The sequence below is a fragment of the Vespula pensylvanica genome, chromosome 21, assembly GCF_014466175.1.
Source record: "Vespula pensylvanica isolate Volc-1 chromosome 21, ASM1446617v1, whole genome shotgun sequence".
Lineage (NCBI taxonomy): Eukaryota > Metazoa > Arthropoda > Insecta > Hymenoptera > Vespidae > Vespula > Vespula pensylvanica.
This window is the reverse complement of record NC_057705.1, coordinates 27,994-39,691: the sequence shown is the minus strand read 5'-3', so window position 1 is coordinate 39,691 and position 11,698 is coordinate 27,994. Positions and strand designations below refer to the sequence as shown.

At 49.1% G+C, this 11,698-nt stretch overlaps 1 protein-coding gene across 5 annotated transcripts; it reads right to left on the bottom strand.

Annotated features, from left to right (window-relative positions):
- Positions 1 to 7,209: 7,209 nt before the first annotated feature.
- On the bottom strand, positions 7,210 to 10,081 carry LOC122636270 (DNA-directed RNA polymerase II subunit Rpb4-like). Of its 5 annotated transcripts, XR_006328896.1 has the most exons (5): positions 9,950 to 10,081; positions 8,326 to 9,690; positions 7,772 to 7,952; positions 7,328 to 7,610; positions 7,210 to 7,244 (listed from the first exon to the last, which is right to left on the bottom strand). XR_006328896.1 is itself a non-coding variant. In XM_043827311.1 (4 exons), the coding sequence occupies exons 1-4, from the start codon at positions 10,011 to 10,013 to the stop codon at positions 7,436 to 7,438; spliced, it is 1,785 nt and encodes a 594-aa protein (XP_043683246.1). In that variant the 5' UTR covers positions 10,014 to 10,081; the 3' UTR covers positions 7,313 to 7,435. The 5 variants fall into 5 exon arrangements, 3 of the variants coding, with proteins under 3 accessions (XP_043683246.1, XP_043683248.1, XP_043683247.1); XM_043827311.1 differs by lacking the exon at positions 7,210 to 7,244 and having other exon boundaries at positions 7,313 to 7,610; XR_006328897.1 differs by lacking the exon at positions 7,210 to 7,244 and having other exon boundaries at positions 7,468 to 7,610; positions 8,898 to 9,690.
- Between the last annotated feature and the right edge of the window lie 1,617 nt (positions 10,082 to 11,698).

The following is an 11,698-nucleotide window of genomic DNA, read 5'->3' as shown; positions in this document are numbered from 1 at the left end:
GAATAGACGTTAGGTTGCGCGCTCGAGGCGTGTCCGTGGCGCGACGTTTACCGAATCGGCCGATTCGAAAAGTCGCCTGTACGAGGAACAATCGATCCATTTTCCGGAACGATCGTTCGGAAGCGATAGCGTCGAATGGAACAAATGTTGCAACGGAATCTAGAAAAAGAAACGGACGAGCGCGAGCGAAGAAGTTCTAAAGCGTACGCATTTATTTCGAGCATCCTCTTTGCATCGATGGAAAAACAAATAGACGTGCTCGAAATTACATAAGACCCCTAAGCTCGACGGTATCGCGGTAAAAGGTGCCGGCAAACGAACGATATTCTCTCATTTTCTCTCCTACGAAGCGCAGTCGATTTTTTCTTGCTCGGTCGGACACGAACGCTCGTCGTTGCCGGACGACGTCCAGTTTCTATCACGCATTTTATCGCATAACAGTTACCTCGAGTCTCGGCTTATATCTTCGATGGATGCTGACCGATAAGACCGACTCATCGCCGTTCGCTAGATTAGAAACGTATGGAAAGGCGCGCGATGCTTGCCGCGAACGCGGACGAACGCGTTTTTAAAGGAATTCGGCAGCGCGTTTCTCCTTTTTTTAATATCGAGCAACGAATCGTTCAACGAGAACCGTCAATCGTAAACGTAACTCGTTAATTAATATCGTAAAACGTTGCTTGTGTACGCGCACACTTCGCTATAGATATAAAGCCTGGGCTCTCTAGCTAAATTCAGATAATACTAAAGTATCGTCAATATTTGTACGCGATACACAGAGAAACTGGATTGCGTCGTGGCGATTTCCATTGAAATTCGACTTTGACGCGTTGTAAATACGCGTTACGAATCATCATTCTCCCTCTTTCAAATCTTTTTCCTTGCACCGTGTCCAGGAGAAGGTGGTGTCTCGAACGCTTCCAAACACGAAATTTACTTATACGACGGCCGTTGATCGATCCGAAAATGACGTCGAAAAATGACCAACGATAAGCTTTTAAGAATATCCGAAGGTGACGTTCTCGAAGACGAATCGAAGACTTCGAGACGAGGAACGGTTCCGACTTTAGTCGCCCGACTATCGCAAACTTTTTTCTTATTTCCTCTCTTTTTCTCGCACGATCGAGCTAGAATTTCGAGGTCATGGAATACGCGTCACGCGGACGTCGCGGAACTTGTACGAGCAAACGGCCTGACAAATAAGTAGGCGCTTTGAGATCCTCGACGGCCATCTCCTTCTCTCTTTGCCATCGCTCTTTGCTCCTTTCTCGCTCTCTTACGCGCACGAACGCACGATCGCACGCTCTTCTTTCCGTCTCTTCGGACTCGATATACATATCTACGGGTCGTTGATATCGTTAGCCTCATGTTTTCTCGGATAACGTAAATGCTTACGTACATGCATATACATGTACGCGCACGTATGCACGTACATGCATGTACGTACGTGTATATACACGCGCGCGTATATACGTAGTAGATCTCGGTCTAAGTCTGCCACGTACTTTGCGACGTGCATCGTGCGTCGTCTCGAGGAAGCCGATCGATGTCGACGAGAACGGCGATAATAATTATCGGTAGATGCGATCGAGGGCATCTTCCGCCGCTTCATTCTTACGGTTGAGTTGAATAAGAGTACCTAAGTACGGGTGCATCTTATTCGATTTATTCGAGTAAAAGCGTTGAAATGCGATTGGATTCGGGGGGGGGGGAGCAAAGAGAGAGAGAAAGAGAGAAGGATAAGAGAAGAGTCATCTCTCCCCGGTGCTACGAATTACCGGTGCAACAAACTCGCTCGTACCAAACAGCGTACGAGCTTTTAACCTTCTTTGCGTTCTCGTGCAAATGCACCTGGCTGCAAGCTAGAAAATAGGGTCGCATCGTATGTTTGTTTTTCCACGATGAAAACACGACGCGCGTACGAATGGATGTGATTTCGGGGAAACGCAAACTTTCAACGCAACTTTTCACTACGAAAAGTGCAACGAAAGCGTCGTTTTCTCGCCGTTTTTTCGCAGTTTTCGCGTGCATTTCAATGCGTTAGAAAAAAAAAAAAAAAAAAAAAAACAAGCAGAGATATAAAAGAAGACGAGAGATCGTGGAATTGCTCGCTCGGCAGAGCTTCACGATGTCACGAGCTAGTTTTGACATTCATAGAATAATAATTGAATTAGCATAACAATGGAAGTAGCAGAAACCTATATGCAAAACCGTTGGACGTTTCAATGGAAACTGAGACCATTGAGAAAGCAGAAAGAGAGACAGAGAGAGGGAGAGGGAGAGGGAGAGAGAGATCTGCGAGCAGATCGAAAAGATCGAAGAGATCGAAGAGATCGAAGAGATCGAAAAGATCGAGAAGGAAGAGTTCGTTCCTACCCAAGGTTCAGCGTCGACCTATCGACTCGTTGTCTTTCGCTGGCCGCCATTCGCTCGAAGCGCACCTCCGACATATCTCGATCAATGCGGACCGCTCGATGAGATACCAAACTTTTCGACGGTGAAATTTCTTATCTCCGCGCATCTTGTTTAGGATCAAAGTTCCTCCAGCGTAATTAGGATATTCCTGTAAGATCGCGAAAGGGAATAAATCTCGTTGAAGAGCGTACACGAAGCGTACGCATACCTATATATATATATAAAGAAAGTGCGATCGAACCGTAGCGATTCTCTCGCAACGGAGTAACTCGAGCTTTCGCGTATAACAAAGTGCTTCGCAATATGAACGCGTTGCGATCTGTTGCCAGCAACGTAATATATTACGATAGAGATAATGCGATGCCGCAAATCCGATACCGCGGCGATACCGCTACGATACCGGTGCGATACCGGTGCGATACCGGTACGATGCCATTCGCTCCGTCGTTTCGCGTTCGGAACGTTGCGCGAATGACAAATGATCGCGCGACGATCTCGTCCGCTTAAATTTACTCGCGTCGAAAAATGAATTTTGATCGATTCGATCGATCGCGCGTCCGTTTACACGGCTAACCCGGTACAAATACGATTTATCGAACTCGGTTGTTCGGTAATTTCCAAGGAAAAGAGGAAAAGAATGCGATGAGGAGTCCTTAATGCATTTCCCTTCTTTATGCATCCGCTTACGCGTTTGACAAGAATTTAGGAGTTTTTAACGAATTCTCTTTCTCTTTCGATTTTTTGTTCCTTCTTTCATTGCCGTTAATTACACTTCCGAATTAGTCGTTTTCTTCGTTAAAAATTCGTCGGATATAAACCGACGGACGGAGACAGATGATACATGATACGACGAAGATTAGAACGAAAGATTTAATAGTTCGCTCGATGCACGTCGGCAATGACTACATTAGCTTAATTAATTAACACGGACTAATAGTACACATCGATCGACCTAGAATCTATCTTATAACTTATAAAGAGGCCCGACGTCGACGGACGATGCAGTTGTTAAAGTTTCCAAGTAGAAAAACCGTTCGACGTATGTATTCTCTACGGCACCGCTAGAAAAAGTGTTTCGATGAAAATGAAACAAGCTGAAATAAAAGGCGACGAGAATGCTCCTTTACGTAGATCTTTCTACATTGGCGAAACTATGAAAAGAAGAACTGTAAACGTAACGACTCGCGAGAAACACCGTACTATTACTTTACAGACGTTCGAACGTTCCTCGTAAAATATTTTATAATCCGATATACGAGTAACGCGCGCTGATAATTATACAATTATTTCACATGCAAATATTAAAGTGCATTCGGAGAAGATTAAGAGAAAATGTAATTTAGCTGAATTGTAAACTCTTTGAAAAAACAAAACGCGGATAACAACGCGGAGAGAATAAATAATCGTGATTTTCACCGTGATTGCCATCGTGGCTAAATCGAGAGCCACGATACTACGAGGATCTTGGCGAAAGATGCACTTTGCGAGCTCGTAGAAATCGACGATGCGGATTCGCGGGAAGCGTCGCGTCGCGTCGCGGTCAAGTAAACGACCTCCTCTCCTCTCGCTCGCTCAAGAGCCTCTTTCTCTGTGTGTGTGTGTGTGTGCGTGTGTGTGAGAGAGAGAAAGAGAGAGAGAGACAGAAGCAGGGAGACACAAAGAGAGAGAGAAAGAGAGAGAGAGAGAGAGAGAGAGAGAGAGAGAGAGGCAGACAGAGAGAGAGGAGATAGCGAACTCTCATCTCGACCTTCGGCCATTTCATTCGGTATCACGACGACATTGCTGACGGAGACTCACCGATCTCTCTCGTGGGAAAAGCTCCGATCGTCGATCCTCCTTCCTCCTTTCTAGTCACGAGCGATAACCTCCTTCTCCTCCTTCTTCTCCTTTTTTACTTTTTTTCACAGAAAAATCCTCTCTAACGAAGAAAAGAGCGGACGGCGTTTACGACTCTGCTCACGGTCAACGAAGAGAAAGAGCCTCCTTTCTGGCACGCGGTCTTCCTCTTTTTAAGAGGATCCTGTATCCTCCGCGATCCCCCTGTATCTTCTTCGACGCTCCGACGTCGAGAAAAAGTGAGAAAAAGCGAGAAAGACGGAGGAGGCGAGGGATGGGATGGGATGGGATGGGATGGGATGGGATGGGACGGGATGAGAGGGGGTAGAGAAACAGAGAGAGAGAGAAAGAAAGAGATAGAGAGAGGGAGAGAGAGGGAGAGAGAGAGAGAGAGAGAGAAAGAGGCTCTTTTCTCCTCTCGAAGGAAGAAGCGTCCAACTATCTTTCTTTCCCCGCAAAAGAAAGACACGCTCGTGCGCGCATATAATGTATATTATAGAGTATATCGCGAAGCGTCGTCGTACGACCGAGAGAAAAGAGAAGATGCGCGCGCAAACGAAGGAGCGAACGCGCGAGCGAAACGCGAACGGCACGTCGCACGCTCCTTTGCAATACACTGAATATATTTTGAGCTGTGCGCCTCTCTCCGCGGAGACTCACCGCCTGGCGCTTTGCGCGCGCTCGCTTCCCCTTCGGCTCGGGCTCGGTCGACCTCGGTATTCTTCGGTCAGAACCGGTGACCAATCGCTCAGCTTCCCGGCCGGCTTCCCTCGGTTTCCCTCGGCCTCGTTCGGCTTGACGACGAGTGCAGCGCGCGGCCTCGCTCGATCGGAGCTCGAGGAGCAGCGCATCAGCGCAGAAGCGCAGCAGCGCATCGCCGTACCCATCGTCCTCTTATCGAGTCGCGCGCTACTCTCGACCGCTCTCGACCGCTCTCGACCGCTCTCGACCGCTCTCGGGCGCTCTCGACCTTTCCAATCCTAACGAACCTATTTTCTTTTTTTATCCCCTCTTTGCTTTTCTCCCAACGTCGGCGATTTTTCTCCAGCTTTTGTAGCCCGATTGGATTTTGGCGAGACAACGCTTCTCAACCGCTCTTGTAATCCTCGTCGATCTTTCACACCCACTTTTTCGAATTTGTCGCCTACCCTCGAATATTCCGCGTAACCATTTGTCATTACTGCGGTCCTTGCGATACTGGTTTTGCTCCGTTGAACGGACATACGCGCGTCGGCGACGATATTCGAAGATAAGTAAATCGGTCGCTGCAAAGCGGCGATCAGAAGAGATCTTTATCCTTCGCGTCCGATTTCATTACGCGAAGGAAATCGCAAAGCTGTCGTTCTCTTTCGCGCGAGACAACGCTAAGGCGAAATTCCAGACTAACTTTGCGCGAAAGGAAGACTTTGCGAGAGAAAGGTGGAACGAGGAAAGTCCTCGAGTCGATTTTTTCGATCCTACATCCTGGAGATACACCGTACGACGACGTACGTTACGTGCGACGCATTACTCGAAATCGGTCGTTACGACCGGACCGCAGCATCGCTCTTCGTTAGATCCCAAAGCGAGATTTCGAAGAGATAACAATCGTGAAAATAATCGTACGTAAGAACGAAGAATGTTAATGGCGTTGTCGCCTACGTATCCGTTAACGTCTAGTACGTACCGGTACGCACGTCGATATCGTCGGATATCGTCGACAGAAGGCGCCTCCGCTGGAGAATTCATGTGTACGCGGAACGTACACATTTGCGCGTATACATTATGCAAATTGATTCCATCGATTGCCCGCTTAACCTTACCCCTTACCCTCGAGAAGCGCAAAACTTGTTGCGCTTTATGGCAAGCTCCTCCTCGACGAAAGGTCTTTCGTCGAATCGCCGATCGAATCGGATTCGCTCGCGTTACCGAGTAGACGAAAATCTCGCGAAAGAAATGCACGCGGTCGCGACGTAATCGCCTCGCTGGCGGAAGATCTCCGTCCAAAGATACACCAAGAACACGTTCGATCGAAGGCGCGAAAGGCTACGAGGAGGAGAGCGGGAAATGCATCGGAAGGAAGATCCAGCGTGGACGCTCGGACAGCGCTTCTCTCGGAATCGACACAGTTCTCCTATCTCCGCGCGAACCTTTTCAATTCGCGATAAAACGAGTGGTAATCGCTTCGAGTTTATAGTCGATTAACGGTCAACATAATTATCTTAAAAGGTTTGCGCGTAGGAGCGATCCGACGACAGGTACCGTGCATACGGCGTCGACGATAACGATACCGTGCTCCGCGTCGGGGGGCGTTGCGTCAGCACGACTTTTAGCAACGACTTTTTCAACGATCGATCCGTCCTTTCGTACGAGCACGCGATTAGAGTATCCTCCAAGTTTCGTAAGGTTCGACGACATTAGAGAGAGATTTTTCCTTTCTCCTAGAAAGGCGCGACGCTACCTCGAGAGAAGCTCCCCTTTACCGAAGGAGGCGCAATCCACGACCGAGAGGGAAGATGGCGCGACTCGACGTAACGCGGTCGATGGCGCAGTTTTCGTTCTTTCCCACTGCTCGGGGCGAGCCCTCCGCGTTACGTCTTCGTCGAAAGGGGACCAACGATGGAAGAAAGGTGCGAGCGTCGAAGCGAAGATCGGCAACGACGATACAGTAACGCCGTGCTCGGAAGGTGCCCATTAGGGCGTGTTGGACGTTGCGGCGCAAAGGAGAAAGACGTCCGTTCGATCCTCCTCGCGAAGACGCCTCGCCGCAAAAGAGAGCATCGCGAGAGAGCAGCGGGACGTCGTTGGCCGCGATTGCTCAAGAACTCGGTGGGACGATGACGAGAGAGGCTGCTCTCGAGCGTGCAAAGTCAACCGTACGCAATTACCTGAGGCCGATAATGTGCGGTTGTCGTTCCTACGATCAGCCGTCGTCTTCTTCCTTTGCGAGGACGCTCGCCTTCACCCTGTCGCAAATCGATGCGATTGTGCAACTGGACGCGACATTCTCCCGGCTACTTGATAAAGAGAGAAAAAAAGAATTGAGTTAAAGAGAAAAAAGAAAGAGAAAGAAAAACGAACAAGAGAGTAGATTTACGTTTATTGAAAAATGGAATGAGAGTCGGCGCGTATCTCGATAGGAATACGTAAAGGACAGATATTTGCAGTCGTACGATCGATCGTAAGGGAAAGGAAACGAAGGCGATCAGTACTGCAAAGATCTCTTGGTTTGTATGTCTTCCAGGATCGTTCGTAGCTCCTCGTCCTCCAGACGTCCTTCGAGGCTCGGAATCAAGGCTTTGGCTTCTTCCGGAGTTTCCGGGCACAGGTTCGCCAAGGAGGCGAGTTCGAACTTGTGCAGTTTCTTTTGCATCAACAAGCTGTAACGTAATCAATCGATATGTGGCTTTAATGAACAGGGTGCAAAGACGGCGCGTAAGGGCGGTCAAAGAAGGGCCGATGAAAACGCGCTCTAAATACGACGAAAGGTGGATTCTCGTTAAAGAATCGCCGAGGAAAGTACTCGACGAGGGATGTGTACCTTCGAACCGCTGCGATGGTTTCTTTATTTTTAAATCTTCCAAATCGATTGGTATACGTCAAACTCTTCATAAAGACCTCCGAAAATTCTTGTTCCTCTTCCGCGGACTCGTTCTGAGCTTTCCTATGTTCCAGCAGCATGTACACCTCGGATATTAACAGCGTTTCCGCGTTCTCGAATTCTAAAAAAACCAATCGCTTTATCTACGCTGCAAGCAGAGGAAAGGTGAAATTTGACCGATCGCAACGACGACGACGACGACGACGACGACGACGACGACGACGACGACGACGACGACCAACAAAAATACGGAGAAAATTCGTTTGCGAAGAAACGGTAAAGCACCTCTCCGCCTAGTTCGCGCGTCCGGATATCGCGGAGAGGCGGTACGCATAGGCTATCGTCCTCGAAACGTAATTTCTCAAACGTTAAACTTAAATTTAGCCGCGGCAGTGGGTGCGCGCGGACGACGAACGTGTACGAGGAAACACTTACGCTTATGCAGTTTCGTTCGATACGCTATCGTGCCGTTAGAAATCGTTAATTCGGTTTACTTATGTATCCTTCGTCCGCCAAGAAGTCGTATATCTTGCGGGTTTTATTGACGTCGATTTTTAGGAGAACGCGAGCCTGTGCCAAACGCAGAGAACCACATTTTTTGTTTTCCGCGATTAAAATGTGTTTGTAATCCAAATAGCTGGCGGGTACCACTCTGGTCACGGAGCACAATAGCTTTTCGTCGCTGGTAAGCCTTTCGTAGCCTGGAAGACCGTTGATCACGAGAGGTGGCGCCGCTCTTCTCTGCGGGATGTTATGTCCCATCGACGCGTTGGAATTCGCAACGTTATCCGGCAATACGCTCCTCCAACTGTACTCCGGATTATTCAGATATTGCTTTCTCTCCCTCTCGTTCTCCTGGCGGAGCTTCGATAGTTTTTGAAAGATCGAAACGCTATGGAAACATCTTATCCCGTTGATGCGAAAGTCGACGAGTTTATTGATATAGTTTTTAAGTTCGCCAACGCGATGGAGACCTTCCATGAGGTAATCGAAATCCATACCCCCCGTGAGTTGCATGAAAATCAAGAGCCTCTCCGCGAGGGCTCGCGTTATCGTAGATTCGTATCTCTGCAACCAAGACATCGTTCTCCTTATCGCGATCAGTCCGTGATCTCGTATGATCTTCCTTCGTCTCTTACGTTCCTTCAGTCTGTTGTTGTAAGCTTGAACGATAGCCACTTGCAAGGACTTTCCCAACTCCTCGTCCGAATCGTCCGGATCGAATTGGTCGTAATTTAAGTCGGACACGAGTAGCTCCGCGTGATTGTCGAAGTTCACCTCGAAGTCGGATCTCGCGGCATTGTATCCAGCTAACATTCTACAGTTGAGCGTGTCCGAAGCGAATCTAGGTGGTTCCTCCAAGTCGTGCAACTTGTAGGAATACGGGACTGGCTCGCAACCGAACAGACTGGCTCTAGTTTCGTTGATCTTTGGCAATCCAGGGAGGGTCTGATTGTCCACGTAGTGCTCCAAGTAGTGCGCCTTGCATTCCTCCGTAGACTTGCCGTCTATTCTCTTAGACACGTCCACCCAATTACCAAAGCCGCACTCTTGCACGACGTTTAATAACTCCAATTCTTGCTTGGCCGTCCAACCGCTACCGTCTACCAGTTCGAACTCGTTCTTCGCTATAACGTAATCGTGATCGTTTCTGTGATCGCCTGTCTCGCATCCGTTAGAAAAACAAGAAGGACAGAGTTCGACGTCGAGGCACACGGCGCACCTCACGTAAGGTTCCCTCAGGTTGGTTTTGCACGCGTAACACATTGGATCTGAAGTAAGGATTTCGTCCTTCACGACTGACACCTCGACGAGTTCTATGTCATGGCCAATATTCTCTGTTCTACTCGACGGGCAGTCTGAAAGAGGAAAACGTAGACCTTACTTTAGACCTTTCATGTTGACGCGTACACGCTCCTACACGATTATCTCTATCCGTATCCTCGAAAGTTCGAAACTCCCTCGACGCTCGTCGCGTTTACCTCGCATGCTTTTTCCTCGACTTACTACTGGTCGAATCTTAGGAGGTTATGTTCCGCTCGACTCGATCACCGCTCACATACACACATATCTCGAGAACGAATAGAACATCTTCGGAACGAATAGGGTCGTACGTACCTTTGGGAAACTGCAAGTCCGCCGCATCCTCCTCCGTCATATCCGTTAGATTTGGATTGGCCATGCTTCATCGAATTTTACGAATCTTTCGGACGGACGCCGGGTCGCCTCGAGGTACGCGCAGTAAGTAACAAGCACGAACGAAGAAAGGAGCGCGAGGCGCGACTCGCTAGGAAAGACCGTGGAACGCTTGCCAGATGGCGCTTCGAAATCGCCTCCGTGGCTAAAGAAGAGCCACGAGAAAGGTCTCGACGACGTTGGCGCTGCGATCGGTTTCCTCGATCCGACCACTCGGCTATCGAAGAAATTCAAAGTCATGAAAATTCTCCTTTATCGTTTTCCCCTGCGATTAGTTCGTTCCTTAACGGGATTATTTCTCCTATTTCGATCGATCGAGGATTGGCGAGAAATTTTCTTTTCTCGTGCAACGTCGATAGCTAGGAGCGACCGTTGCCGTCAAAGTCGAACGAATATCAATGATCGATTATTCGTCGACGATGCGAAAACGCGAATCGAATCGTCAAATGACGGCGCGGACGGACAGTACACGCGCTCTTCCGCTATTCCTCGTAGGGGGACGCGGCCGTGAAAAAAGAAAAAGAGGAAAAAGACGCGGTCGAGTGGGAAATGCAACGCGAGCGTGGCGAGCGTAACGACGCGATAAAGTCTATACAAGTACTCGCGTGCGTAAGTACTCGAGAAGAAAGCGTTTTTATCGATCGCGTACGTCGATCGTCGATTTGGTTATCTCGGCGTTTAATTACTACGGCGTTGCCCTTTATCCTTGGCCAAACTCGGATTTCTCAGTTTGAACGCGCGAAGATGCGCGATTACGATTTGGTTATTCGCGATTCCTTCGACGACGCCGACGACGAGCTCGTAAAGTTTATTTCGCGTTCCAGGCGCTCGAGCGTTCGCGCGAGCGTTCGCGCGAGCGTTCGCGCGAGCCGTTAAGAAGTAATTAACACTGACCTTCGTCGAGTATCGACACATAATACTCGAATGCGCGGGCGCAGCAGCGAATGCTACTTCGAGGGCGATTCCCGCGCGCACGAAGCGTGTGTAACGAAAAAAGCTTGGACGATTAGTTGCATAAACCGGTTTGGTTTTACTATGTCTTCTACGAGGATTGGCCGTCGCTGACGGGAATGGAAAAAAATGAACGTCAATTCGTTCGTAAACGTTGCCGAGATTTACGGCCCGAGAGTTACGTGCCGGCGCACGGTTCTCGTCTTTATCATTACGTTTGCCCGTCCGCCGGATAACGACGGACCAGGAACTTTCGGCGTCGCGACTCGTCTCGTCTCGTTCCGAGCGGTACGAAAGAATTCTGCCTCCTCGGCGATGGAGGAGAAAATAAGAAGCGTTAGAGAGATACGGCCTGGCCCGAGAGCGCAAAGAATTTCAAACACAGCGCTACTACCGTTATACCAGCGCCATAATTCCTCGCTCGATACTTCCTTTCTCGTAAGCGGTTTCGCCGGTTGGACGAAAGTCGAAGCGGTGCTTTCGACCATTTTTTCTGCCTATCCGAAAATTCAAAATCGCTGCTAATAATATCACGGCATTGGGGGCCCCTGTACGCGAAGCGCCATGGAAAACAATCAAAAATCGCGGCCTTGCTCGTCGTCAAGGTTCGTTCGTCTTGTTGCTCTTCTCTCTCCGAAGAAAAGAGTTTGCTCGGATCCAAGAGAGATACGCGTCGAGAGCTCGGCAAGGTGATCGACGGTGAGCGATTTCGCGAATATC